This window comes from Tachyglossus aculeatus, unplaced genomic scaffold (assembly GCF_015852505.1).
Source record: "Tachyglossus aculeatus isolate mTacAcu1 unplaced genomic scaffold, mTacAcu1.pri scaffold_101_arrow_ctg1, whole genome shotgun sequence".
Lineage (NCBI taxonomy): Eukaryota > Metazoa > Chordata > Mammalia > Monotremata > Tachyglossidae > Tachyglossus > Tachyglossus aculeatus.
The window spans coordinates 185,001-212,349 of NW_024044842.1; the positions used below are offsets into that span (position 1 = coordinate 185,001).

General features: G+C 57.1%; 1 protein-coding gene across 1 annotated transcript in view; it reads right to left on the reverse strand.

The window, feature by feature from the left end:
* SYNGAP1 (synaptic Ras GTPase activating protein 1) overlaps window positions 1–27,349 on the reverse strand; it is a 193,448-nt gene that overhangs the window by 42,154 nt on the left and 123,945 nt on the right. The window contains exons 11-15 of the mRNA XM_038742183.1: window positions 23,450–23,686; window positions 10,105–10,306; window positions 5,786–6,087; window positions 1,466–1,507; window positions 1–410 (exon numbers count right to left, since the gene is read on the reverse strand). The exon at window positions 1–410 is cut by the window's left edge and continues 528 nt beyond it. Coding sequence (XP_038598111.1) covers window positions 1–410; window positions 1,466–1,507; window positions 5,786–6,087; window positions 10,105–10,306; window positions 23,450–23,686 — 1,193 coding nt within the window. The remainder of the gene's footprint in view (window positions 411–1,465; window positions 1,508–5,785; window positions 6,088–10,104; window positions 10,307–23,449; window positions 23,687–27,349) is intronic.

The window sequence follows — 27,349 nt, forward strand, 5'->3', positions numbered from 1 at the left end:
CGTCGGCGGCCAGGTGGAAGAGCGGGTTCTGGAAGGACAGGGGCACCCGCAGGGGCGGCGGGGCGGGCCCGGCCTCGCGGGCCGGCCGGGCCGGGGCCGGCCGCAGGCCCAGGGCGGCCGTCAGCGAGGCCTGGCTGCCGTGCAGGAAGTCGCCCACGGCCGCCAGGTTGGACACGCTGCTGCTGCTCAGCCGGCCCGGGGCCGCCTCGCCCTGCAGGTCCAGCATGGACACGCTCTTGTTCACCGTCAGCATCTTCTGGTCGGGCTCCGTGATGTCCGAGCTGCTGGTGCAGTAGGCCGGCGACGAGCGGGCCAGCGGCGGCCGGCTGACGAAGAACAGGTCCTTGCCCCCGCCCGGGCCCGGGGCCTTCTCCTTGGTCGGCGACGGCAGGCGGCCCAGCTCCACGGAGCTGCGGGGACCGCGGCCGCAGCTGGGGACCGGCACGGGGCGGGCGCGGGGACCCCTTTTCCTCCCCTCCTCCCCGTCCCTTTCTCCCTCTCCTCCTCCCCATCCGTTTTCCCTCTCCTCCTCCCCATCCCTTTTTCCTCTCCTCCTCCCCGTCCCTATGCCCTCTCCTCCTCCCTGTCCCTTTTTCCTCCCCTCCTCCCCGTCCCTTTTTCCTCTCCTCCTCCCATCCCTTTCACCTCTCCTCCTCCCCGTCCCTTTCTCCTCTCCTCCTCCCCGTCCCTATTTCCTCTCCTCCTCCCCGTCCCTTTTCCCTCTCCTCCTCCCCGTCCCTCTTTCCTCTCCTCCTCCCCGTCCCTCTTCCCTCTCCTCCTCCCCGTCCCTTTTCCCTCTCCTCCTCCCCGTCCCTATGCCCTCTCCTCCTCCCTGTCCCTTTTTCCTCCCCTCCTCCCCGTCCCTTTTTCCTCTCCTCCTCCCCATCCTTTTCCTCTCCTCCTCCCCATCCGTTTTCCCTCTCCTCCTCCCCATCCCTTTTTCCTCTCCTCCTCCCCATCCCTTTTCCCTCTCCTCCTCCCCGTCCCTTTTCCTCTCCTCCTCCCCGTCCCTTTTCCCTCTCCTCCTCCCCGTCCCTTTTCCTCTCCTCCTCCCCGTCCCTTTTTCCTCTCCTCCTCCCTGTCCCTTTTTCCTCCCCTCCTCCTCGTCCCTTTTTCCTCCCCTCCTCCTCGTCCCTTTTTCCTCTCCTCCTCCCATCCCTTTCACCTCTCCTCCTCCCCATCCCTTTTTCCTCTCCTCCTCCCCATCCTTTTCCTCTCCTCCTCCCCATCCCTCTTTCCTCTCCTCCTCCCCGTCCCTCTTCCCTCTCCTCATCCCCGTCCCTATTTCCTCTCCTCCTCCCTGTCCCTTTTTCCTCCCCTCTTCCCCGTCCCTTTCTCCTCTCCTCCTCCCCATAAATGAATGAATGAATGAATGAATGAATAAATAGATAGATAGATAGATAGGTAGATAGATAGATAGATAGGATTGAATGGGGGGACGCGGGCACGGACGGCGCCTCCTCACCTGTTCAGGCCTTGCACCATGAAGGACTGGAGGTCGATGGAGCTGGACGGACGGACGGACGGACGGCGGCGGCGGAGATGGGGAAGACGGACGGGCCATCAGAGCGGGGCGGAAGGACGGCGGGGAAGACTCGTCCCGTTGCGGACGCGGCCCCCGGGCTTCCCCCATCCCGACCGGCGGGGCGAGGACTTCCCACCCTCTCTGGGCTGGGGCCGGATTCCCCCCGTCGAAGAGCGCCTAGCACAGCGCTCGGCGCACGGGCAGCGCTCAACGGATAGGAGATTTATTACTCTGTTCATCTTCCTTCTAGACTTCTAGACTTCCTTCTTTTAGACTGTGAGCCCACTGTTGGGTAGGGACTGTCTCTACGTGTTGCCAATCTGTACTTCCCAAGCGCTTAGTACAGTGCTCTGCGCATAGTAAGCGCTCAATAAATACGATTGATGATGATGGTGATGACTGTGAGCCCGCTGTCGGGTAGGGACCGTCTCTAGACGTTGCCCACTTGGACTTCCCAAGCGCTTAGTACAGTGCTCAATAAATACGATTGATTCCTTGTAGGTACTTACTAATCTATTTAGAAAAGCAGCACTCAGCAGATAGGAGATTTATTACTCTGTTCATCTTGTACGTATTTACTAATCTATTTAGAGAAGCAGCGCTCAACAGATAGGAGATTTATTTCTGGATTTTACTTGTACGGATTTACTGATTTATTTAGAGAAGCAGCGCTCAAGGGATAGATCTATTACTCTGTTCATCTTACTTGTAAATATTTACTATTCCATTTAGAAAAGCAGCACTCAGCCAATAGGAGATTTATTACTCTATTTTACTTGTACGTATTTACTAATCAATTTAGAGAAGGAGTGCTCAATGGATAGGAGATTTATTACTCTATTCATCTTACTTGTACATATTAGCTATTTTATTTAGAAAACAGCGCTCAACCAATAGGTTTATTACTCGATTTTACTTGTAGGTATTTACTAATCTATTTAGAGAAGGTGCGCTCAAAGGATAGGAGATTTATTACTCTATTCATCTTACTTGTACATATTTACTATTCTATTTAGAAAAGCAGCTCTCAGCCAGTAGGAGATTTATTACTCGATTTTACTTGTACGTATTTACTTATCTATTTAGAGAAGGAGCTCAAGGGATAGGAGATTTATTACTCTATTCATCTTACTTGTACATATTTACTATTCTATTTAGAAAACAGCACTCAACCAATAGGAGATTTATTACTCGATTTTACTTGTACGTATTTACTAATCAATTTAGAGAAGGAGCGCTCAAGGGATAGGAGATTTATTACTCTATTCATCTTACTTGTACATATTTACTACTCTATTTACAAAACAGCGCTCAACCAATAGATTTATTAATTGATTTTACTTGTACGTATTTACTAATCAATTTAGAGAAGGAGCGCTCAAGGGATAGGAGATTTATTACTCTATTCATCTTACTTGTACATATTTGCTATTTTATTTAGAAAACAGCTCTCAACCAATAGGTTTATCACTCGATTTTACTTGTAGGTATTTACTAATCTATTTAGAGAAGGAGAGCTCAACAGATAGATTTATTACTCTATTCATCTTACTTGTACATATTTACTATTTTATTTAGAAAAGCAGTGCTCAACCAATAGGAGATTTATTACTCGATTTTACTTGTATTTATCTATTTAGAGAAGGAGCGCTCAACAAATATGAGATTTGTTACTCTTCATCTTACTTGTACATATTTACTATTTTATTTAGAAAAGCAGCGCTCAACCAATAGGAGATTTATTAATTGATTTTACTTGTACGTATTTACTAATCAATCTAGAGAAGGAGTGCTCAGTGGATAGGAGATTTATTACTCTATTCATCTTACTTGTACATATTTGCTATTTTATTTAGAAAACAGCGCTCAACCAATAGGAGATTTATTACTCTATTTTACTTGTAAGTATTTACTTATCTATTTAGAGAAGGAGTGCTCAAGGGATAGGAGATTTATTACTCTATTCATCTTCCTTGTACATATTTGCTATTTTATTTAGAAAACTGCGCTCAACCAGTAGGAGATTTATTACTCTATTTTACTTGTAAGTATTTACTTATCTATTTAGAGTATTTAGAGAAGGAGTGCTCAACTGATAGATTTATTACTCTATTCATCTTATACATATTTACTACTCTATTTAGAAAACAGTGCTCAACCAATAGATTTATGACTCTATTTTACTTGTAGGTATTTACTAATCTATTTAGAAAAGCAGCACTCAACTTCGTCTTACTTGTACATATTTACTACTCTACTTAGAAAACAGTGCTCAACCAATAGGAGATTTATTACTCTATTTTACTTGTTGGTATTTTCTAATCTATTCAGAGAAGCAGCGCTCAACCGATAGGATTTATTGAACAAAATCGTATTCAATCGTATTGATCATTCATTCATTCAATCGTATTGATCACTCATTCATTCAATCGTATTTATTCATTCATTCAATCAATCGTATTTATTGAGCGCTTACTGACAACCTGATCACCTTGTAACCTCCCCAGCGCTTAGAATAGTGCTTGGCACATAGTAAGTGCTTAATAAATGCCTTCATTATTATTATTATTATTATTATTACTATCCTATTTAGAGAAGCAGCCCTCAAGGGCTAGGGGATTTATTACTCTGTTCATCCTCCTTGTACATATTTACTATTTTATTTAGAAAACAGCGCTCAACCAATAGGAAATTTATTACTCGATTTTACTTGTAGGTATTTACTGACCTATTTAGAGAAGCAGCGCTCAACCGATAGGATTTAGTTAACAAAATCGTATTCAATCGTATTGATCATTCATTCATTCAATCGTATTTATTCACTCATTCATTCAATCGTATTGAGCGCTTACTGTGTGCGGAGCACTGTACTGAGCGCTTGGGAAGTCCAAGTCGGCAACATCTAGAGACGGTCCCTACGCGACAAACGGGCTTGCAGTGTAGAAGACTAATTAAGGGTCATTGTCCTCACCTCAGGGTCATCATCATTCATTCATTCATTCAATCGTATTGATCATTCATTCATTCAATCTTATTTATTGAGCGCTTACTGTGAGCAGAGCACTGTACTGAGCGCTTGGGAAGTCAAGTCGGCAACATCTAGAGACGGTCCCTACCCGACAATGGGGCTCGCAGTCTAGAAGACTAATTAAGGGTCGTCGCCTTCACCTCGGGGGTCATCATCATTCATTCATTCATTCATTCGTATTGACCATTAATTCATTCATTCAATCATCTCGATCATTCATTCATTCATTCAATCCTACTGATCAAGCGCTTCCTGTGCGCAGAGCACTGTACTGAGCGCTTGGGAAGTCAAGAGGACTAATTGAGGGTCGTCGTCCTCACCTCAGGGGTCATCATCATTCATTCATTCAATAATTCATTCAATCGTATTGATCATTTATTCATTCACGCAATCGTATTTATCGAGCGCTTACTGCGTGAAGAGCACTGTACTGAGCGCTTGGGAAATCCAAGTCGGCAACATCTAGAGACGGTCCCTACCCGACAACGGGGCTCGCAGTCTAGAAGACTAATTAAGGCTCATTGCCTTCACCTCGGGGGTCATCATCATCATTCATTCATTCATATTGATCATTAATTCATTCAATCATATTGATCATTCATTCATTCACATTGATCAAGCGCTTCCTGTGAGCAGAGCACTGTACTGAGCGCTTGGGAAGTCAAGTCGGCAACATCTAGAGACGGTCCCTACCCGACAACGGGCTCGCGGTCTAGAGGACTAATTAAGGGTCGTCGTCCTCACCCCGGGGGGTCATCATCATTCATTCATTCAATCGTATTGATCATTCATTCAATCGTATCGATCATTCATTCATTCATTCAATCGTATTGACCATTCATTCATTCATTCAATCGTATTTATCGAGCGCTTACTGTGTGCGGAGCACCGTACTGAGCGCTTGGGAAGTCAAGTCGGCAACATCTGGAGACGGTCCCTACCCGACAACGGGCTCGCGGTCTAGAGGACTAATTAGGGGTCGTCGCCCTCACCTCGGGGGGGTCATCGTCGCCGTTCATTCATCCATTCAATCGCATTCATCGAGCGCTTACCGTGCGCGGAGCACCGTACCGAGCGCTCTGGGAACATCCGGAGACGGTCCCGAACCGTTCATTCGTTCATTCGACCGAACCACCGACCAGCCGACCGACGAACGACCGTTAATTAGTCTTCGAGACCGCGAAGGGTGGCGGTCCGGGGGGTCGGGGGGCGTCCGGGGTGGGGGGTCTCACCTGTTGAGGTCCCGCATGACGTAGCCCTGCAGCTCGGCGGCGGAGGGTCCGCGGAGGACCACGGAGGGCCGGGGCTGGAGGCGGGGGTCGGCGGCGTGGAGCCGGGGGTCGGCGGCGTGGAGGCGGGGGTCGGCGCCGTGCAGCCGGGGGTCGGGGCCCAGGCGGGGGTCCGGGCCCAGGCGGGGGTCCGGGCCCAGCCGCTCGCCCTGGCGGCTGGGCTGCCGCTGCACGTGGGGGTTGCGCAGGGCCACGCTGATGTCGTTCAGCAGGCGCGGGAGCGGGCCCAGCTTCAGCAGAGCCTCCTGACGGACGCAAGGAGGGACGGACGGGGGCTCGGTCAGGGCGCTCAGGGCCGGGGGAGGCCCGTGCCCACCCAGGGCCGGGGGGTGGGCGTCCTAGGGGTGTCCGGGGGGTGACCCCTGACCTTTCCCAGCTGGGACAGAGGCCCCCGGGGCGGGGCGCGGAGGGCTGGGGGAGGCCCGTGTCCGGCCAGGCCTGGGGGGTGGGCATCCTGGGGTGTCCAGAGGGTGACCCCTGACCTTTCACAGGTGGGGAATGTGCCCCCAGAGTGGGCGCGGAGGGCTGGGGGTGGCCCGTGTCCACCCAGGGCCGGGGGGTGGGCGTCCTAGGGGTGTCCGGGGGGTGACCTCTGACCTTTCCCAGGTGGGACAGAGGCCCCCGGGGCAGGGCACAGAGGGCTGGGGGAGGCCCATGCCCACCCAGGGCCGGGGGGTGGGCGTCCTAGGGGTGTCCGGGGGTGACCCCTGACCATTCCCAGGTGGGGCAGAGGCCCCCGGGGCAGGGAACAGAGGGCTGGGGGCGGCCCGTGCACACCCAGGGCCGGGGGGGTGGGCATCCTAGGGGTGACCCCTGACCTTTCCCAGGTGGGAAAGAGGCCCCCCGGGGCAGGGCGCGGAGGGCTGGGCGGCTGGGGGAGGCCCGTGCCCACCCAGGGCCGGGGGGGTGGGCGTCCTAGGGGTGTCCGGGGGTGACCCCTGACCTTTCACAGGTGGGGAATGTGTCCCCAGAGTGGGCGAGGAGGGCTGGGGGCGGCCCATGTCCACCCAGGGCTGGGGGGTGGGCGTCCTAGGGGTGTCCAGAGGGTGACCCCTGACCTTTCACAGGTGGGGAATGTGTCCCCAGAGTGGGCACAGAGGGCTGGGGGCGCCCCGTGCCCACCCAGGGCCGGGGGGTGGGCGTCCTAGGGGTGTCCGGGGGTGACCCCTGACCTTTCCCAGGTGGGACAGAGGCCCCCCGGGGCAGGGCGCGGAGGGCTGGAGGGCTGGGGGAGGCCCGTGCCCACCCAGGGCCGGGGGGGTGGGCGTCCTAGGGGTGTCCGGGGGGTGACCCCTGACTTTTCACAGGTGGGGAATGTGTCCCCAGAGTGGGCGAAGAGGGGTGGGGGCGGACAGTGTCCACCCAGGGCCGGAGGGTGGGCGTCCTAGGGGTGTCCAGGGGTGACCCCTGACCTTTCACAGGTGGGGAATGTGCCCCCAGAGTGGGCGCGGAGGGCTGGGGGCGGCCCGTGTCCACCCAGGGCTGGGGGGTGGGCGTTCTAGGGGTGACCCCTGACCTTTCCCAGGTGGGGCAGAGACCCCCGGGGCAGGGCGCGGAGGGCTGGGGGGCAGCCCGTGTCCACCCAGGGCCGGGGGGTGGGCGTCCTAGGGGTGTCCGGGGGGTGACCCCTGACCTTTCCCAGCTGGGGAATGTGCCCCCAGAGTGGGCGCGGAGGGCTGGGGGCGCTGGGGGAGGCCCATGCCCACCCAGGGCCTGGGGGTAGGCGTCCTGGGGGTGTCCGAGGGGTGACCCCTGACTTTCCCAGCTGGGGAATGTGCCCCCAGATTGGGCACAGAGGGCTGGGGGTGCTGGGGGAGGCCCGTGTCCGGCCCTTGGGGGTGCTGGGGGAGGCCCGTGTCCAGCAAGGGCCTGGGGGTGGGCGTCCTAGGGGTGTCTGGCGGGTGACCCCTGACCTTTCCCAGGTGGGGAATGTGCCCCCAGAGTGGGCGTGAAGGGCTGGGGGAGGCCCGTGTCCACCCAGGGCTGGGGGGTGGGCGTCCTAGGGGTGACCCCTGACCTTTCCCAGCTGGGACAGAAGCCCCCCGGGCGGGGCGCGGAGGGCTGGGGGCGCCGGGGGAGGCCCGTGCCCACCCAGGGCCGGGGGGGTGGGCATCCTAGGGGTGTCCGGGGGGTGACCCCTGACCTTTCCCAGGTGGGACAGAGGGCCCCCGGGGCAGGGTGTGGAGGGCTCGGGGGCTGGGGGCGGCCCGTGTCCACCCAGGGCCGGGGGGTGGGCATCCTAGGGGTGTCCGGAGAGTGACCCCTGACCTTTCCGAGGTGGGACAGAGGCCCCCGGAATGGGGCACGGAGGGCTGAGGGGCGGGAGTCGTGAGGGTCCTAGGGGTGCCCGGGGGGTGACCCCTGACCTTTCCCAGCTGGGGAAGGGGCCCCCAGAGTGGGCGCGGAGGGCTGGAGGAGGCCTGTGTCTGCACGGGGCTGGGGGGCGGGGGCCCTGGGGGTCCTAGGGGGTGCCCAGGAAGTGGCCTCTGACCTTTCCCAGCTGGGGAAGGGGCCCCCGGGGCAGGGGGCGGAGGGCTGGGGGGCTGGGGGAGGCCTGTGCCCGCCCAGGGCCGGGAGGTGGGCATCCCTGGGGTGCCCGGGGGGTGACCTCTGACCTCGCCCAAGTGGGACAGGGGTTCCCAGAGCAGGGCACGGAGGGCTGGGGGTCTGGGGGAGGCCCGTGCCCGCCTGGGCCTGGGGAACGGGGGTCCCGGGGAGTGACCTCTGACCTCGCCCAGATGGGGCAGTGGCCCCCAGAGCAGGGGATGGAGGGCTGGGGGATTGGGGGAGGCCCGTGCCCACCCGGGGCCGGGGAACGGGGGTCCCGGGGGTGCCCGGGGAGTGACCTCTGACCTCACCCTGGTGGGCCAGCACTTCCCAGAGCAGGATGCAGAGGGCTGGGGGTCCGGGGGAGGCCCGTGCCCGCCCGGGGCCGGGGTCTGGGGGTCCCGGGGGTGCCCGGGGGGTGACCTCTGACCTCGCCCAGCTCGGGCAGCAGTTCCCAGGGCAGGGTGCGGAGGGCTGGGGGTCCGGGGGAGGCCCGTGCCCGCCCGGGGGTGCCCGGGGAGTGACCTCTGACCTCGCCCTGGCGGGCCAGCACTTCCCGGGGCAGGACGTGGAGGGTTGGGGGTCCGGGGGAGGCCCGTGCCCGCCTGCGGCTGGGGAACGGGGGTCCCGGAGGTGCCCGGGGGGTGACCTCTGACCTCGCCCAGCTCGGGCAGCAGTTCCCAGGGCAGGGCGCGGAGGGCTGGGGGTCCGGGGGAGGCCCGTGCCCGCCCGGGGGTGACCGGGGAGTGACCTCTGACCTCGCCCTGGCGGGCCAGCACTTCCCGGGGCAGGACGTGGAGGGTTGGGGGTCCGGGGGAGGCCCGTGCCCGCCTGGGGCTGGGGAATGGGGGTCCCCGGGGGGTGACCTCTGACCTTTCCCAGATGGGGCAATGGCCCCCAAGAGCAGGGCCCAGAGGTCTGGGGGTTTGGGGGAGGCCCATGCCCACCCGGGGCCGGGGGGTGGGCATCCCAGGGGTGTCCGGGGAGTGACCTCTGACCTTGCCCAGCTCGGGCAGCAGTTCCCAGAGCAGGACATGGAGGTCTAGGGGTCTGGGGGAGGTTGGTGCCCGCCTGGGGCTGGGGGGTGGGAGTCCTATGGGTGCCCGGGGGGGTGACCTCTGACCTTGCCCAGGTGGGCCAGCACTTCCCAGAGCAGGGCGCGGAGGGCTGGGGGTCAGGGGGAGGCCCGTGCCCACCCGGGGCCGGGGAACGGGGGTCCCGGGGGTGCCCGGGGAGTGACCTCTGACCTCACCCTGGTGGGCCAGCACTTCCCAGAGCAGGGCGCGGAGGGCTGGGGGTCCGGGGGAGGCCCGTGCCCGCCTGGGGCCGGGGAATGGGGGTCCCAGGGAGTGACCTCTGACCTCGCCCAGATGGGGCAGCGGCCCCCGGGGCAGGACGTGGAGGGTTGGGGGTCCGGGGGAGGCCCGTGCCCGGCCGGGGCCGGGGAACGGGGGTCCCGGGGGTGCCCGGGGGGTGACCTCTGACCTCGCCCAGCTCGGGCAGCAGTTCCCAGGGCAGGGCACGGAGGGCTGGGGGTCCGGGGGAGGCCCGTGCCCGCCCGGGGGTGCCCGGGGGGTGACCTCTGACCTCGCCCACCTTGGGCAGCACTTCCCGGGGCAGGGCGCGGAGGGCTGGGGGTCCGGGGGAGGCCCGTGCCCGCCCGTGCCCGGGGGCCGGGGGTCCCGGGGGGGGGTGCCCGGGGGTTGACCTCTGACCTTTCCCAGCTGGGGCAGCAGCTCCCAGAGCAGGGCGTGGAGGGCGGAGAGCTCGCGGCCCAGGTCGATGTAGCCCTCGAAGCTGCTGCTGTTGGTGAGCGTGTCCAGGTTGGAGATCTCGTAGAGGAACTGCTGCATGGACGCCCACTCCAGCTCCAGGAACTCGTTCATGAAGGCCAGGTAGTCCTCCTTCGGCCCGAACCTGCCCCGGGCCCGCCCCCCCGGGAGGCGCTCAGTAGGTACGCCGGCCTCTTTGCCGCGGCGCCGTCCGCCCGCGGCGCCCCTCTGAACCGCCATGGGCGGGGAGCGTCCCCGTTTAGCGTCGCCCGGGCGCTCAGTACAGCGCTCGGCACGCGGGAGGCGCTCAGTACGTACATCGTCCATCTTTGATTTATCTGCGTGACTGCCTGTCCGTCCCTCCCCTCTAAACTGCAATTTGGTTGTGGGCAGGGAACGTCTCTGTTTAGCGTCACGTCATCCTCTCCTGGGCGCTCAGTACAGTGCTCCGCACACGGGAAGCGCTCAGTAGGTACATCGACCGGGACCGATTTATCAGTGTGACCGTCCGGGTCTCCCCTCTAAACCGCAAGTCGGTCGCGGGCGGGGAACGTCTCTGTTTGGCGTCGCGTCGTCCTCTCCCGGGCGCTCAGTACAGCGCTCGGCACGCGGGAGGCGCTCAGTACGTACGTCGTCCATCTTTGATTTATCTACGTGACTGCCTGTCCGTCCCTCCCCTCTAAACTGCAATTTGGTTGTGGGCGGGGAACGTCTCTGTTTAGCGTCGCGTCGTCCTCTCCTGGGCGCTCAGTACAGTGCTCCGCACTCGGGAAGCGCTCAGTAGGTACATCGACCGGGATTGATTTATCAGTGTGACCGTCCGTCCCTCCCCTCTAAACTGCAAGTCGGTCGCGGGCGGGGAACGTCTCCGTTTAGCGTCGCGTCGTCCTCTCCCGGGCGCTCAGTACAGCGCTCGGCACGCGGGAGGCGCTCAGTACATACGTCGCCTGTCATCTATTTATCAGCGTGACCACCTGTGTCTCCCCTCTAAACTGCAAGTCGGTCGCAGGCGGGGAACGTCTCTCTTTAGCATCGGGTCGTCCTCTCCCGGGCGCTCAGTACAGCGCTCCGCACGCGGGAAGCGCTCAGTAGGTACATCGACTGGGACCGATTTATCAGTGTGACCGTCCGTCCCTCCGCTCTAAACTGCAAGTCGGTCGCGGGCGGGGAACGTCTCCGTTTGGCGTCGCGTCGTCCTCTCCCGGGCGCTCAGTACAGCGCTCGGCACGCGGGAGGCGCTCAGTACGTACGTCGTCCATCTTTGATTTATCTGCGTGACTGCCTGTCCGTCCCTCCCCTCTAAACTGCAATTTGGTTGTGGGCGGGGAACGTCTCTGTTTAGCGTCACGTCGTCCTCTCCTGGGCGCTCAGTACAGCGCTCCGCACGCGGGAAGCGCTCAGTAGGTACATCGACCGGGATTGATTTATCAATCAGTGTGACCGTCCGTCCCTCCCCTCTAAACTGCAAGTCGGTCGCGGGCGGGGAACATCTCCATTTAGCGTCGCGTCGTCCTCTCCCAGGCGCTCAGTACAGCGCTCGGCACGCGGGAGGCGCTCAGTACATACGTCGCCTGTCATCTATTTATCAGCGTGACCATCTGTGTCTCCCCTCTAAACTGCAAGTCGGTCGCAGGCGGGGAAAATCTCTGTTTAGCATCGCGTCGTCCTCTCCCGGGCGCTCAGTACAGCGCTCGGCACGCGGGAGGCGCTCAGTAGATACGTTGTCTGTCATCTACTTATCAGCGTGACCATCTGTGTCTCCTCTCTAAACTGCAAGTCGGTCGCGGGTGGGGAACGTCTCTCTTTAGCGTCGGGTCGTCCTCTCCCGGGCGCTCAGTACAGCGCTCCGCACGCGGGAAGCGCTCAGTAGGTACATCGACTGGGACCGATTTATCAGTGTGACCGTCCGTCCCTCCGCTCTAAACTGCAAGTCGGTCGCGGGCGGGGAACGTCTCCGTTTGGCGTCGCGTCGTCCTCTCCCGGGCGCTCAGTACAGCGCTCGGCACGCGGGAGGCGCTCAGTACGTACGTCGTCCATCTTTGATTTATCTGCGTGACTGCCTGTCCGTCCCTCCCCTCTAAACTGCAATTTGGTTGTGGGCGGGGAACGTCTCTGTTTAGCGTCACGTCGTCCTCTCCTGGGCGCTCAGTACAGCGCTCCGCATGCGGGAAGCGCTCAGTAGGTCCATCGACCGGGACCGATTTATCGGTGGGACCGTCTGTCCCTCCCATCTAAACCGCAAGTCGGTCGCGGGCGGGGAACGTCTCTGTTTAGCGTCGCGTCGTCCTCTCCCGGGCGCTCAGTACAGCGCTCGGCACGCGGGAGGCGCTCAGTACGTACATCGTCCATCTTTGATTTATCTGCGTGACTGCCTGTCCATCCCTCCCCTCTAAACTGCAATTTGGTTGTGGGCAGGGAACGTCTCTGTTTAGCGTCGCGTCGTCCTCTCCTGGGCGCTCAGTACAGTGCTCCGCACGCGGGAAGCGCTCAGTAGGTACATCCACTGGGACCGATTTATCAGTGGGACCGCCCGTCCCTCCCCTCTAAACCGCAAGTCGGTCGCGGGCGGGGAACGTCTCTGTTTAGCGTCGCGTCATCCTCTCCCAGGCGCTCAGTACAGCGCTCCGCACACGGGAAGCGCTCAGTACATACGTCGCCTGTCATCTATTTATCAGCGTGACCATCTGTGTCTCCCCTCTAAACTGCAAGTCGGTCGCAGGCGGGGAAAATCTCTGTTTAGCGTCATGTCGTCCTCTCCCGAGCGCTCAGTACAGCGCTCGGCACGCGGGAGGCGCTCAGTACATACGTCGTCTGTCGTTGATTTACCTGTGCGACTGTCCGTCCGTCTCTTCCCTCTAAACTGCAAGTCGGCCGTGGGCGGGGAATGTCTCTGTTTATCATCACGTCGTCCTCTCCCGGGCGCTCAGTACAGCGCTCGGCACGCAGGAGGCACTCAGTACGTACGTTGTCCATCTTTGATTTATCTGCATGACTGCCTGTCCGTCCCTCCCCTCTAAACTACAATTTGGTTGTGGGCGGGGAACGTCTCTGTTTAGCGTCACGTCATCCTCTCCCGGGCGCTCAGTACAGCGCTCCGCACGCAGGAGGCGCTCAGTAGGTACGTCGTCCAGCGTCTATTTATCGGCATGACAGTCCGTCCAGGTCTCCCCTCTAAACTGCAAGTTGGTCGTGGGCAGGGAATGTCTCTGTTTATCATCATTTCGTCCTCTCCCGGGCGCTCAGTACAGCGCTCCGCACGCGGGAAGCGCTCAGTAGGTACATCCACTGGGACCGATTTATCAGTGGGACCGTCCGTCCCTCCCCTCTAAACCGCAAGTCGGTCGCGGGCGGGGAACGTCTCTGTTTAGCGTCGCGTCGTCCTCTCCCGGGCGCTCAGTACAGCGCTCGGCACGCGGGAGGCGCTCAGTACATACGTCGCCTGTCATCTATTTATCAGCGTGACCACCTGTGTCTCCCCTCTAAACTGCAAGTCGGTCGCAGGCGGGGAAAAATCTGTTTAGCGTCGCGTCGTCCTCTCCCGGGCGCTCAGTACAGCGCTCGGCACGCGGGAGGCGCTCAGTAGATACGTTGTCTGTCATCTACTTATCAGCGTGACCATCTGTGTCTCCTCTCTAAACTGCAAGTTGGTTGCGGGCGGGGAACGTCTCTCTTTAGCGTCGGGTCGTCCTCTCCCGGGCGCTCAGTACAGCGCTCCGCACGCGGGAAGCGCTCAGTAGGTACATCGACTGGGACCGATTTATCGGTGTGACCGTCCGTCCCTCCGCTCTAAACTGCAAGTCGGTCGCGGGCGGGGAACGTCTCCGTTTGGCGTCGCGTCGTCCTCTCCCGGGCGCTCAGTACAGCGCTCGGCACGCAGGAGGCGCTCAGTACGTACGTCGTCCATCTTTGATTTATCTGCGTGACTGCCTGTCCGTCCCTCCCCTCTAAACTGCAATTTGGTTGCGGGCGGGGAACGTCTCTGTTTAGCGTCGCGTCGTCCTCTCCCGGGCGCTCAGTACAGTGCTCCGCACTCGGGAAGCGCTCAGTAGGTACATCGACCGGGATTGATTTATCAGTGGGACCGTCCGTCCCTCCCCTCTAAACTGCAAGTCGGTCACGGGCGGGGAACGTCTCCGTTTGGCGTCGCATCGTCCTCTCCCGGGCACTCAGTACAGCGCTCGGCACGCGGGAGGCGCTCAGTACATACGTCGCCTGTCATCTATTTATCAGCGTGACCATCTGTGTCTCCCCTCTAAACTGCAAGTCGGTCGCAGGCGGGGAAAATCTCTGTTTAGCGTCGCGTCGTCCTCTCCCGGGCGCTCAGTACAGCGCTCGGCACGCGGGAGGCGCTCAGTAGATACGTTGTCTGTCATCTACTTATCAGCGTGACCATCTGTGTCTCCTCTCTAAACTGCAAGTTGGTTGCGGGCGGGGAACGTCTCTCTTTAGCGTCGGGTCGTCCTCTCCCGGGCGCTCAGTACAGCGCTCCGCACGCGGGAAGCGCTCAGTAGACCCATCGACTGGGACCGATTTATCAGTGTGACCGTCCATCCCTCCCCTCTAAACTGCAAGTCGGTCGCGGGCGGGGAACGTGTCTGTTTATCACCGCGTCGTCCTCTCCCGGGCGCTCAGTACAGTGCTCCGCACGCGGGAGGCGCTCAGTAGGTACGTCGTCTGTCGTCTATTTATCAGCATGACTGCCTGTCTGTCTCCCCTCTAAACTGCAAGTCGGTCGCGGGCGGGGAACGTCTCTGTTTATCACCGCATCGTCCTCTCCCGGGCGCTCAGTACAGTGCTCCGCACGCGGGAAGCGCTCAGTAGGTACATCGACCGGGACCGATTTATCAGTGTGACCGTCCGTCCCTCCCCTCTAAACTGCAAGTCAGTCGCGGGCGGGGAATGTCTCTGTTTGGCGTCGCGTCGTCCTCTCCCGGGCGCTCAGTACAGCGCTCGGCACGCGGGAGGCGCTCAGTACGTACGTCGTCCATCTTTGATTTATCTGCGTGACTGCCTGTCCGTCCCTCCCCTCTAAACTGCAATTTGGTTGTGGGCGGGGAACATCTCTGTTTATCATCACGTCGTCCTCTCCCGGGCGCTCAGTATAGCGCTCGGCACGCGGGAGGCGCTCAGTAAGTACGTCGTCCGGCATCTATTTATCAGCGTGACAGTCCGTCCGGGTCTCCCTTCTAAACTGCAAGTCGGTCGTGGGCGGGGAACGTCTCTGTTTAGCGTCGCATCGTCCTCTCCCGGGCGCTCAGTACAGCGCTCCGCACGCGGGAAGCGCTCAGTAGGTACATCGACTGGGACCGATTTATCAGTGGGACCGTCCGTCCCTCCCCTCTAAACCGCAGGTCGGTCGCGGGTGGGGAACGTCTCTCTTTAGCGTCGCGTCGTCCTCTCCCGGGCGCTCAGTACAGCGCTCGGCACGCGGGAGGCGCTCAGTAGGTACGTCGACTGTGATTTATTTATTGGCGTCACCGTCTGTCCCTCCCCTCTAAACCGCAAGTCGGTCGCGGGCGGGGAACGTCTCTGTTTAGCGTCGCGTCGTCCTCTCCCGGGCGCTCAGTACAGCGCTCGGCACGCGGGAGGCGCTCAGTACATACGTCGTCTGTCGCTGATTTATCTGTGCGACTGTCCGTCCGTCTCTTCCCTCTAAACTGCAAGTCGGTCGTGGGCGGGGAACGTCTCTGTTTTTATCGTCACGTTGTCCTCTCCCGGGCGCTCAGTACAGCGCTCCGCACGCGGGAAGCGCTCAGTAGGTATATCGACTGGGACCGATTTATCAGTGGGACCGTCCGTCCCTCCCCTCTAAACCGCAGGTCGGTCGCGGGCGGGGAACGTCTCTGTTTGGTGTCGCGTCGTCCTCTCCCGGGCGCTCAGTACAGCACTCAGCACGCGGGAGGCGCTCAGTAAATACATCATCTGTCGTCGATTTATCAGTGAGACTGTCCGTCCGACCCTCCCCTCTAAACTGCAAGTTGGTCGCGGGCGGGGAACATCTCTGTTTATCATCACGTCGTCCTCTCCCGGGCGCTCAGTATAGCGCTCCACACGCGGGAGGCGCTCAGTAAGTACGTCGTCCGGCATCTATTTATCAGCGTGACAGTCCGTCCGGGTCTCCCTTCTAAACTGCAAGTCGGTCGTGGGTGGGGAACGTCTCTGTTTAGCGTCGCGTCGTCCTCTCCCGGGCGCTCAGTACAGCGCTCCGCACGCGGGAAGCGCTCAGTAGGTACATCGACTTGGACCGATTTATCAGTGGGACCGTCCGTCCCTCCCCTCTAAACCGCAGGTCGGTCGCGGGTGGGGAACGTCTCTCTTTAGCGTCGCGTCGTCCTCTCCCGGGCGCTCAGTACAGTGCTCGGCACGCGGGAGGCGCTCAGTAGGTACGTCGTCCGTCGTCGATTTATCGGCGTGACTGTCCGTCCGTCCCTCCCCTCTAAGCCGCAAGCTGGTCGTGGGCAAGGAAAGTCTCTGTTTATCGTCGTGCCGTCCTCCCCGGGCGCTCAGTACAGCGCTCGGCACGCTGGAAGCGCTCAATAAATACAACCGGCTGACTTATGACTGTATCCGCCTCCACCCCGGCGCTCAGTACGGTGCCCGCCACGTAGTGAGCGCCCCACGAAAACCAACACCGTCATCGTGATTATCATCACTATTATCCTGGGGACGGGATCGGCTCGTCTCCGTCCCGGCGCTCAGTACGGCGCCCGGCCTGTACTGAGCGCCCAACCGACACCGCCCTCCTCATTAATATGATGATGATAGTAATACATTGATGATGATTGATATGATATTAATGTTATTATTATAGTCATTATCCAGCGAGCCCCACGGAGGACGGGGGACCGCGTCCGGACGGATCGGCTCGTCTCCGTCCCGGCGCTCAGTACAGCGCCCGGACCGTACTGAGCGCCCAAAAAACACTGTCATCCTCGTTAATATGATGATGATAGTAATTCGATGATGATGATTGACATGATATTAATATCATTATTATACTCATTATCCAGCGAGTCCCACAGAGGACGGGGGACCATGTCCGACCGGATCGGCTCGTCTCCGCCCCGGCGCTCAGTACGGCGCCCGGCCTGTAGTAAGCGCCCAACCGACACCGCCCTCCTCGTTAATATGATGATGATAGTAATACGATGATGATGATCGATGTGATATTAATACTATTATTATATTCATTATCCAGCGAGCTCCAAAGAGGATGGGGGACCGCGTCCGACCGGATCGGCTCGTCTCCGTCCCGGCGCTCAGTACGGCGCCCGGCCCGTAGTAAGCGCCTAACCGACACCGCCCTCCTCGTTAATATGATGATGATAGTAATTCGATGATGATGATTGACATGATATTAATATCATTATTATACTCATTATCCAGCGAGTCCCACAGAGGACGGGGGACCATGTCCGACCGGATCGGCTCGTCTCCGTCCCGGCGCTCAGTACAGCGCCCGGCCCGTAGTAAGCGCCCAACCGACACCGCCCTCCTCGTTAATATGATGATGATAGTAATACGATGATGATGATTGATGTGATATTAATACTATTATTATATTCATTATCCAGCGAGCCCCAAGGAGGACGGGGGACCGCGTCCAACCGGATCGGCTCGTCTCCGTCCCGGCGCTCAGTACGGCGCCCGGCCTGTAGTAAGCGCCTAACCGACACCGCCGTCCTCGTTAATATGGTGATGATAGTAATACGATGATGATTGATACGATATTAATATCATTATTATATTCATTATCCAGCGAGCCCCACGGAGGACGGGGGACCACGTCCGACCGGATCGGCTCGTCTCCGTCCCGGCGCTCAGTACGGCGCCCGGCCCGTAGTGAGCGCCCGACCGACAGCATCCTCCTCGTTAATATGATATCGATAGTAATACGATGATGATGATGACTAATATGGTATTAATATTACTAGTCATCCTCATTAATATGATGATAATAATACGATGATGATGATTGACATGATATTAATATCGTTATTATATTCGTTACCCAGTGAGCCCCAAGGAGGACGGGGAACCGCGTCCGACCGGATCGGCTCGCCTCCGTCCCGGCGCTCAGTACGGAGCCCGGCCCGTAGTGAGCGCCCAACCGACAGCATCCTCCACATTGATATGATGATGATAGTAATATGATCATGACTGATATGATATTAATATCATTATTATATTCATTATCCAGTGAGCCCCAAGGAGGACGGGGGAGCGCGTCCGACCGGATCGGCTCGTCTCCGTCCCGGTGCTCAGTACGGCGCCCGGCCCGTAGTGAGCGCCTGACACCATCCTCCTCGTTAATATGATGATGATGACAGTAATACGATGATGATGATTGATATGATATTAACGTTATTATTATAGTCATTATCTAGCGAGCCCCAAGGAGGACGGGGGACCGCGTCCGACCGGATCGGCTCGTCTCCGTCCCGGCGCTCAGTACGGCGCCCGGCCCGTAGTGAGCGCCCGACCGACACCATCCTCCTCATTAATATGATATCGATAGTAATACGATGATAATGACTAATATGATATTAATATTACTAGTCATCCTTATTAATATGATGATAATAACACGATGATGATGATTGACATGATATTAATACTATTATTATATTCATTATCCAGCGGGCCCCAAGGAAGACGGGGGACCGCGTCCGACCGGATCGGCTTGCCTCCGTCCCGGCGCTCAGTACGGCGCCCGACCCGTAGTGAGCGCCCAACCGACACCATCCTCCTCCTTAATATGATGATGACAGTAATGCAATGATGATGATTGATAATGATAATAATATCATTATTATATTCATTATCCAGCAAGCCCCAAGGAGGACGGGGGACCGCGTCCGACCGGATCGGTCGCCTCCGTCCCGGCGCTCAGTACAGCGCCCGGCCCGTAGTGAGCGCCCAACCGACAACATCCTCATTAATACGATGATTATAGTAATACGACGATGATGATCGATATGATATTATTATTATATTCATCATCCAGTGAGCCCCAAGGAGGACGGGGGACCGCGTCCGACCGGATCGGCTCGTCTCCATCCCGGCGCTCAGTACGGTGCCCGGCTCCTAGTGAGCGCCTGACACCATCCTCCTCATTAATATGATGATGATGATAGTAATACGGTGATGATGATTGATAATGATAATAATATCATTATTATATTCATTATCCAGGGAGCCCCAAGGAGGACGGGGGACCGTTTCCGACCGGATCGGCTTGCCTCCGCCCCGGCGCTCAGTATGGAGCCCGGCCCGTAGTGAGCGCCCAACCGACACTGTCCTCCTCGTTAATATGATGACGATAGTGATATGATGATGATGATCGATGTGACATTAATACTATTTTATATTCATTATCCAGCGAGCCCCAAGGAGGACGGGGGACCGCGTCCGACCGGATCGGCTCGTCTCCGTCCCGGCGCTCAGTACGGTGCCCGGCTCCTAGTGAGCGCCTGACACCATCCTCCTCATTAATATGATGATGATGATAGTAATACGGTGATGATGATTGATAATGATATTAATACTATTATTATATTCATTATCCAGCGGGCCCCAAGGAAGACGGGGGACCGCGTCCGACCGGATCGGCTCGTCTCCGTCCCGGCGCTCAGTACGGCGCCCGGCCCATAGTGAGCGCCCGACCGACACCATCCTCCTCCTTAATATGATGATGACAGTGATACGACGATGATGATCGATGTGACATTAATACTATTTTATATTCATTATCCAGCGAGCCCCAAGGAGGACAGGGGACCGCGTCCGACCGGATCGGCTCGTCTCCATCCAGGCGCTCAGTACAGTGCCCGGCCCGTAGTGAGCGCCCGACCGACACCATCCTCCTCATTAATATGATATCGATAGTAATACGATGATGATGATGACTAATGTGATGTTAATATTACTAGCCATCCTCATCGGTATGATGATAATAATAATACGATGATGATGATTGACATGATATTAATTCTATTATTATATTCATTATCCAGCGAGCCCCACGGAGGACGGGGGACCGCGTCCGACCGGATCGGCTCGTCTCCGTCCCGGCGCTCAGTACGGCGCCCGGCCCGTAGTGAGCGCCCAACAATCACCTTCATCCTCCTTAATATGATGATGATAGTAATACGATGATGACGATCGATGTGACATTAATATCATTATTATATTCATTATCCAGCGAGCCCCAAGGAGGACGGGGGAGCGCGTCCGACGGGATCGGCTCGTCTCCGTCCCGGCGCTCAGTACGGCGCCCGGACTGTAGTGAGCTCCCAACTGACACCATCCTCCTCATTAATATGATGATGATAGTAACACGATGATGATGATCGATGTGCTATTAATGTTATTATTATATTCATTATCCAGCGAGCCCCAAGGAGGACGGGGGACCGCGTCCGACCGGATCGGCTCGTCTCCGTCCCGGCGCTCAGTACGGCGCCCGGCCCGTAGTGAGCGCCCAACAATCACCTTCATCCTCCTTAATATGATGATGATAGTAATACGATGATGACGATCGATGTGACATTAATATCATTATTATATTCATCATCCAGCGAGCCCCAAGGAGGACGGGGGACCGCGTCCGACCGGATCGGCTCGTCTCCGTCCCGGCGCTCAGTATGGAGCCCGGCCCGTAGTGAGCACCCAACTGACAACATCCTCCTCATTAATATGATATCGATAGTAATACGATGATGATGATGACTAATGTGATATTAATATTACTAGTCATCCTCATCGGTATGATGATGATAATAATAAGATGATGATAATGATTGACATGATATTAATACTATTATTATATTCATTATCCAGCGAGCCCCAAGGAGGACGGGGGACCGCGACCGACCGGATCGGCTCGTCTCCGTCCCGGCGCTCAGTACGGCGCCCGGCCCGTAGTGAGCGCCCAACAATCACCTTCATCCTCCTTAATATGATGATGATAGTAATACGATGATGACGATCGATGTGACATTAATATCATTATTCTATTCATTATCCAGCGAGCCCCAAGGAGGACGGGGGAGCGCGTCCGACCGGATCGGCTCGTCTCCGTCCCGGCGCTCAGTACAGCGCCCGGCCCGTAGTGAGCGCCCGACCGACACCGTCCTCCTCCTTAATATGATGATGACAGTAATACGATGATGATGATCGACGTGATATTAATACTATTATTATATTCATTATCCAGCGAGCCCCAAGGAGGACGGGGGACCGCGTCTGACCGGATCGGCTCGCCTCCGTCCCAGCGCTCAGTACAGTGCCCGGCCCATAGTGAGCACCCAACAAACACCGTCATATTGTCATTAATACGATGATGATAGTAATACGATGATGATGATTGATATGATATTAATATCATTATTATATTCATTATCCAGCGAGCCCCACGGAGGACGGGGGACCGCGTCCAACCGGATCGGCTCGTCTCCGTCCCGGCGCTCAGTACGGCGCCCGGACTGTAGTGAGCTCCCAACTGACACCATCCTCCTCATTAATATGATGATGATAGTAATACGATGATGATGATTGATGTGATATTAATACTATTATTATATTCATTATCCAGCGAGCCCCACGGAGGACGGGGGACCGCGTCCGACCGGATCGGCTCGTCTCCATCCCGGCGCTCAGTACGGCGCCCGGCCCGTAGTGAGCGCCCGACCGACAACATCCTTCTCATTAATATGATGATGATAGTAATACGATGATGATGACTAATATAATATTAATATTACTAGTCATCTTCATCAATATGATGACAATAATAATACAATGATGATGACTGATGTGATATTAATATCATTGTTATATTCATCACTCAATAAGCCCCAAGGAGGACGGGGGACCGCGTCCGACCGGATCGGCTCGTCTCCGTCCCGGCGCTCAGTACGGCGCCTGGCCCGTACTGAGCGCCCAACAGACACCGTCATCCTCGTTAATATGATGATGATAATAATAAGATGATGATGATTGACATGATATTAATATTATTATTATATTCATTATCCAGTGAGCCCCACGGAGGACGGGGGAGCGCGTCCGACCGGATTGGCTCGTCTCCGTCCCGGCGCTCAGTACGGCGCCCGGCCTGTAGTAAGCGCCCAACCGACACTGCCCTCCTCGTTAATATGATGATGATAATAATACCATGATGATGATCGATGTGATATTAATACTATTATTATATTCATTATCCAGCGAGCCCCACGGAGGACGGGGGACCGCGTCCGACCGGATCGGCTCGCCTCCGTCCCGGCGCTCAGTACAGCGCCCGGCCCGTAGTGAGCGCCCAACAGACACCGTCATCGTCATTAATACGATGACGATAGTAATGCAATGATGATAACTGATAATGATATTAATATCATTATTATATTCATTATCCAGTGAGCCCCAAAGAGGACGGGGGACTGCGTCCGACCGGATCGGCTTGTCTCCGTCCCGGCGCTCAGTACGGCGCCCGGCCTGTAGTGAGCTCCCAACTGACACCATCCTCCTCATTAATATGATGATGATAGTAATACGATGATGATGATCGATGTGCTATTAATGTTATTATTATATTCATTATCCAGCGAGCCCCAAGGAGGACGGGGGACCGCGTCCGACCGGATCGGCTCGTCTCCGTCCCGGCGCTCAGTACGGAGCCCGGCCCGTAGTGAGCGCCCGACCGACACCATCCTCCTCATTAATATGATATCGATAGTAATACGATGATGACGATGACTAATATGATATTAATATTACCAGTCATCCTCATTAATATGATCATAGTAATACGATGATAATGACTGATGTGATATTAATATCATTGTTATATTCATTACTCAATAAGCCTCAAGGAGGACGGGGGACCGCGTCCGACCGGATCGGCTCGTCTCCGTCCCGGCGCTCAGTACGGCGCCCGGCCCGTAGTGAGCGCCCAACAATCACCTTCATCCTCCTTAATATGATGATGATAGTAATACGATGATGATGATTGACATGATATTAATACTCTCATTATATTCATTATCCAGCGAGCCCCAAGGAGGACGGGGGACCGCGTCCGACCGGATCGGCTCGTCTCCGTCCCGGCGCTCAGTACGGAGCCCGGACCGTAGTGAGCGCCCGACCGACACCGTCCTCCTCCTTAATATGATGACGATAGTGACACGATGATGACGATCGATGCGATATTAACGTCGCGGCGCGGGGGACCCGCGGGCCGCCCCGCCGCCCGCCCGCCCGCCCGCCCGCGGTGCCCGCGCGTCCTCACTTGGAGAAGTTGGCGAGGTTCTGGATGACCTTGGCGATGAGTGCGAGGGTGCGGGCGGTCTGGTCGTCGGGGTACTCCTGCATGAGGCCGAACAGGCTGGGCGACATGACGGCCGGGCACAGGAAGCGCAGGAACAGCGAGGCGCTGATCAGCCGGTCCGCGATGTCCTCCCGCCCGCGCTCCGCGCAGCGCAGCCGCCACGAGGCGAACACCTCCTTCAGCTCCCGGGGGAACACGCTGGACGCCCCCCCGCCCCCCCCCGAGGGTGGAGGACGGGTGGAGGCCGCCAAGGGTGGAGGCCGCCAAGGGTGGAGGACGGGTGGAGGCCGCCAAGGGTGGAGGACGGGTGGACGTCCCCAAGGATGGAGGCCGGGCGGAGACCCCACGGGGGTCGGGCGGAGGCCGGATGGACGCCCCCCAGGGACGGAGGCCGGATGGAGACCCCCAAGGATGGAGGCCGGGTGGAGGCCGGATGGACACCCCCCAGGGATGGAGGCCGGATGGAGACCCCATGGTGGTCGGGCGGAGGCCGGGTGGACACCCCCCAGGGATGGAGGCCGGATGGAGACCCCCAAGGACGGAGGCCGGGTGGAGGCCGGATGGACACCCCCCAAGGACGGAGGCCGGGAGGAGACACCCAAGGATGGAGGCCGGGTGGAGACCCCCACGGTGGCCGGGCGGAGGCCGGGTGGACACCCCCAAGGATGGAGGCCGGGAGGAGACCCCAAGGATGGAGGCCGGGTGGACACCCCCAAGGATGGAGACCGGATGGAGACCCCATGGTGGTCGGATGGAGGCCGAGTGGACACCCCCCAAGGACGGAGGCCGGGAGGAGATCCCCAAGGATGGAGGCCGGGTGGAGGCCCCCACGGTGGTCGGGTGGAGGCCGGGTGGACGCCCCAAAGGATGGAGGCCGGGAGGAGACCCCAAGGATGGAGGCCGGATGGACACCCCCCAAGGATGGAGGCCGGATGGACACCCCCCAAGGATGGAGGCCGGATGGACACCCCCCAAGGATGGAGGCCGGATGGACACCCCCCAAGGACGGAGGCCAGATGGACAACCCCCCAAGGACGGAGGACGGATGGACACCCCCCAAGGATGGAGACCAGATGGACACCCCCCAAGGACGGAGGCCGGGAGGAGACCCCATGGACGGAGGCCGGGTGGACACCCCCAAGGAGGTCGGGTGGAGGCCGGAGACGGAGGCCGAGCGGAGACCCCCACGGTGGTCAGGTGGAGGCCGGGGACGGAGGCCGGGCGGAGAGCCCCCGCGGTGGTCGAGCGGAGGCCGAGTGGACGCCCCAGGGACGGAGGCCGGACGGAGCCCCCACGGAGGTCGAGCGGACGGAGGACGGACACGGGGAAAAGAGGGAAAGAGACAGAGACGGACAGAGACAGAGAGAGACACAGAGAGACGGAGAGCCGGGGGTCAGGCCTCCTCCCCGCCAGCCGGGCCCACCCCCAGGGAGGCAGGGAGGCCTCGCTCCATTCATTCATTCATTCATTCATTCAATCGTATTTATTGAGCGCTTACGGTGTGCAGAGCACTGTACTAAGCGCTAGGGAAGTCCAAGTTGGCAACATTTAGAGACGGTCCCTACCCGACAGCCGGCTCACGGTCTAGAAGTCATTCATTCATTCAATCGTATTTATTCATTCATTCAATCATTGTCGTATTTACTGAGCGCTTCCTGTGTGCAGAGCACTGTACTGAGCGCTAGGGAAGTCCAAGTTGGCAACATTTAGAGACGGTCCCTACCCGACAGCCGGCTTACGGTCTAGAAGTCATTCATTCATTCAATCGTATTTACTCATTCATTCAATCATTGTCGTATTTACTGAGCACTTCCTGTGTGCAGAGCACTGTGCTAAGCGCTAGGGAAGTCCAAGTCGGCAACATCTAGAGACGGTCCCTACCCGACAGCGGGCTCACAGTCTAGAAGTCATTCATTCATTCATTCGTATCCATTCATTCACTGTCAGTCATATTTATTGAGCGCTTCCTGTGTGCAGAGCACTGTACTAAGCGCTTGGGAAATACAAGTTGGAAACATCTAGAGACGGTCCCTACCCGACAGTGGGCTCACAGTCTAGAAGTCACTCATTCATTCAATTGTATATATTCATTCATTCATTCAATCGTATTTATTGAGCGCTTACCGTGTGCAGAGCACTGTGCTAAGCGCTAGGGAAGTCCAAGTCGGCAACATCTAGAGACGGTCCCTACCCGACAGTGGGCTCACAGTTTAGAAGTCATTCATTCATTCATTCATTCATATTCATTCATTCATTGTCAGTCATATTTATTGAGCGCTTCCTGTGTGCAGAGCACTGTACTAAGCGCTTGGGAAATACAAGTTGGAAACATACAGAGACGGTCCCTACCCGACAGTGGGCTCACAGTCTAGAAGTCACTCATTCATTCAATTGTATATATTCATTCATTCATTCAATCGTATTTATTGAGCGCTTACCGTGTGCAGAGCACTGTACTGAGCGCTAGGGAAGTCCAAGTCGGCAACATCTAGAGACGGTCCCTACCCGACAGCGGGCTCACAGTCTAGAAGTCATTCATTCATTCATTCGTATCCATTCATTCACTGTCAGTCATATTTATTGAGCGCTTCCTGTGTGCAGAGCACTGTACTAAGCGCTTGGGAAATACAAGTTGGAAACATCTAGAGACGGTCCCTACCCGACAGTGGGCTCACAGTCTAGAAGTCACTCATTCATTCAATTGTATATATTCATTCATTCATTCAATCGTATTTATTGAGCGCTTACCGTGTGCAGAGCACTGTACTGAGCGCTTGGGAAGTCCAAGTCGGCAACATCTAGAGACGGTCCCTACCCGACAGTGGGCTCACAGGCTAGAAGACATTCATTCATCCATTCATTCGTATTCATTCATTCATTGTCAGTCAGTCAGTCGTATCTATTGAGCACTTACTGTGTGCAGAGCACTGTACTAAGCGCTTGGGAAGTCCAAGTCGGCAACATCTAGAGACGGTCCCTACCCGACAGCGGGCTCACAGCCTAGAAGTCATTCATTCATTCATTCATTCATTCATTCATTCGTATTTATAAATTAATTCAGTCATTCAGTCGTATTTACTGAGCGCTTACTGTGTGCAGAGCACTGTACTAAGCGCTTGGGAAGTCCAAGTCGGCAACATCTAGAGACGGTCCCTACCGGACAGCGGGCTCACAGCCTAGAAGTCATTCATTCATTCATTCAATCGTATTTATAAATTCATTCAGTCATTCAGTCGTACCTATTGAGCACTTACTGTGTGCAGAGCGCTGTACTAAGCGCTTGGGAAGGACAAGTTGGCAACATCTAGAGACGGTCCCTACCCGACGGCGGGCTCACGGTCTAGAAGTCATTCATTCACTCATTCATTCATTCAATCGTATTCATTCATTCATTCAATCATATTCATTCATTCAGTCAGTCAATCGTATTTATTGAGCGCTTCCTGTGTGCACAGCACTGTGCTAAGCGCTTGGGAAGTCCAAGTCGGCAACGTCTAGAGACGGTCCCTACCCGACAGTGGGCTCACGGTCTAGAAGTCATTCATTCATTCAATCGCATTTATTCATTCATTCAATCATTCATTCATTCAGTCGTATTTATTGAGCGCTTCCTGCGTGCAGAGCACTGTGCTAAGCGCTCGGGAAGTCCAAGTCGGCAACATCTAGAGACGGTCCCTACCCGACAGCGGGCTCACGGTTTAGAAGTCATTCATTCATTCATTCATTCGTATTCATTCGTTCACTGTCAGTCATACTTATTGAGCGCTTCCTGGGTGCAGAGCACTGTGCTAAGCGCTTGGGAAGGACAAGTTGGAAACATCTAGAGACGGTCCCTAACGGGCTCACAGTCTAGAAGTCACT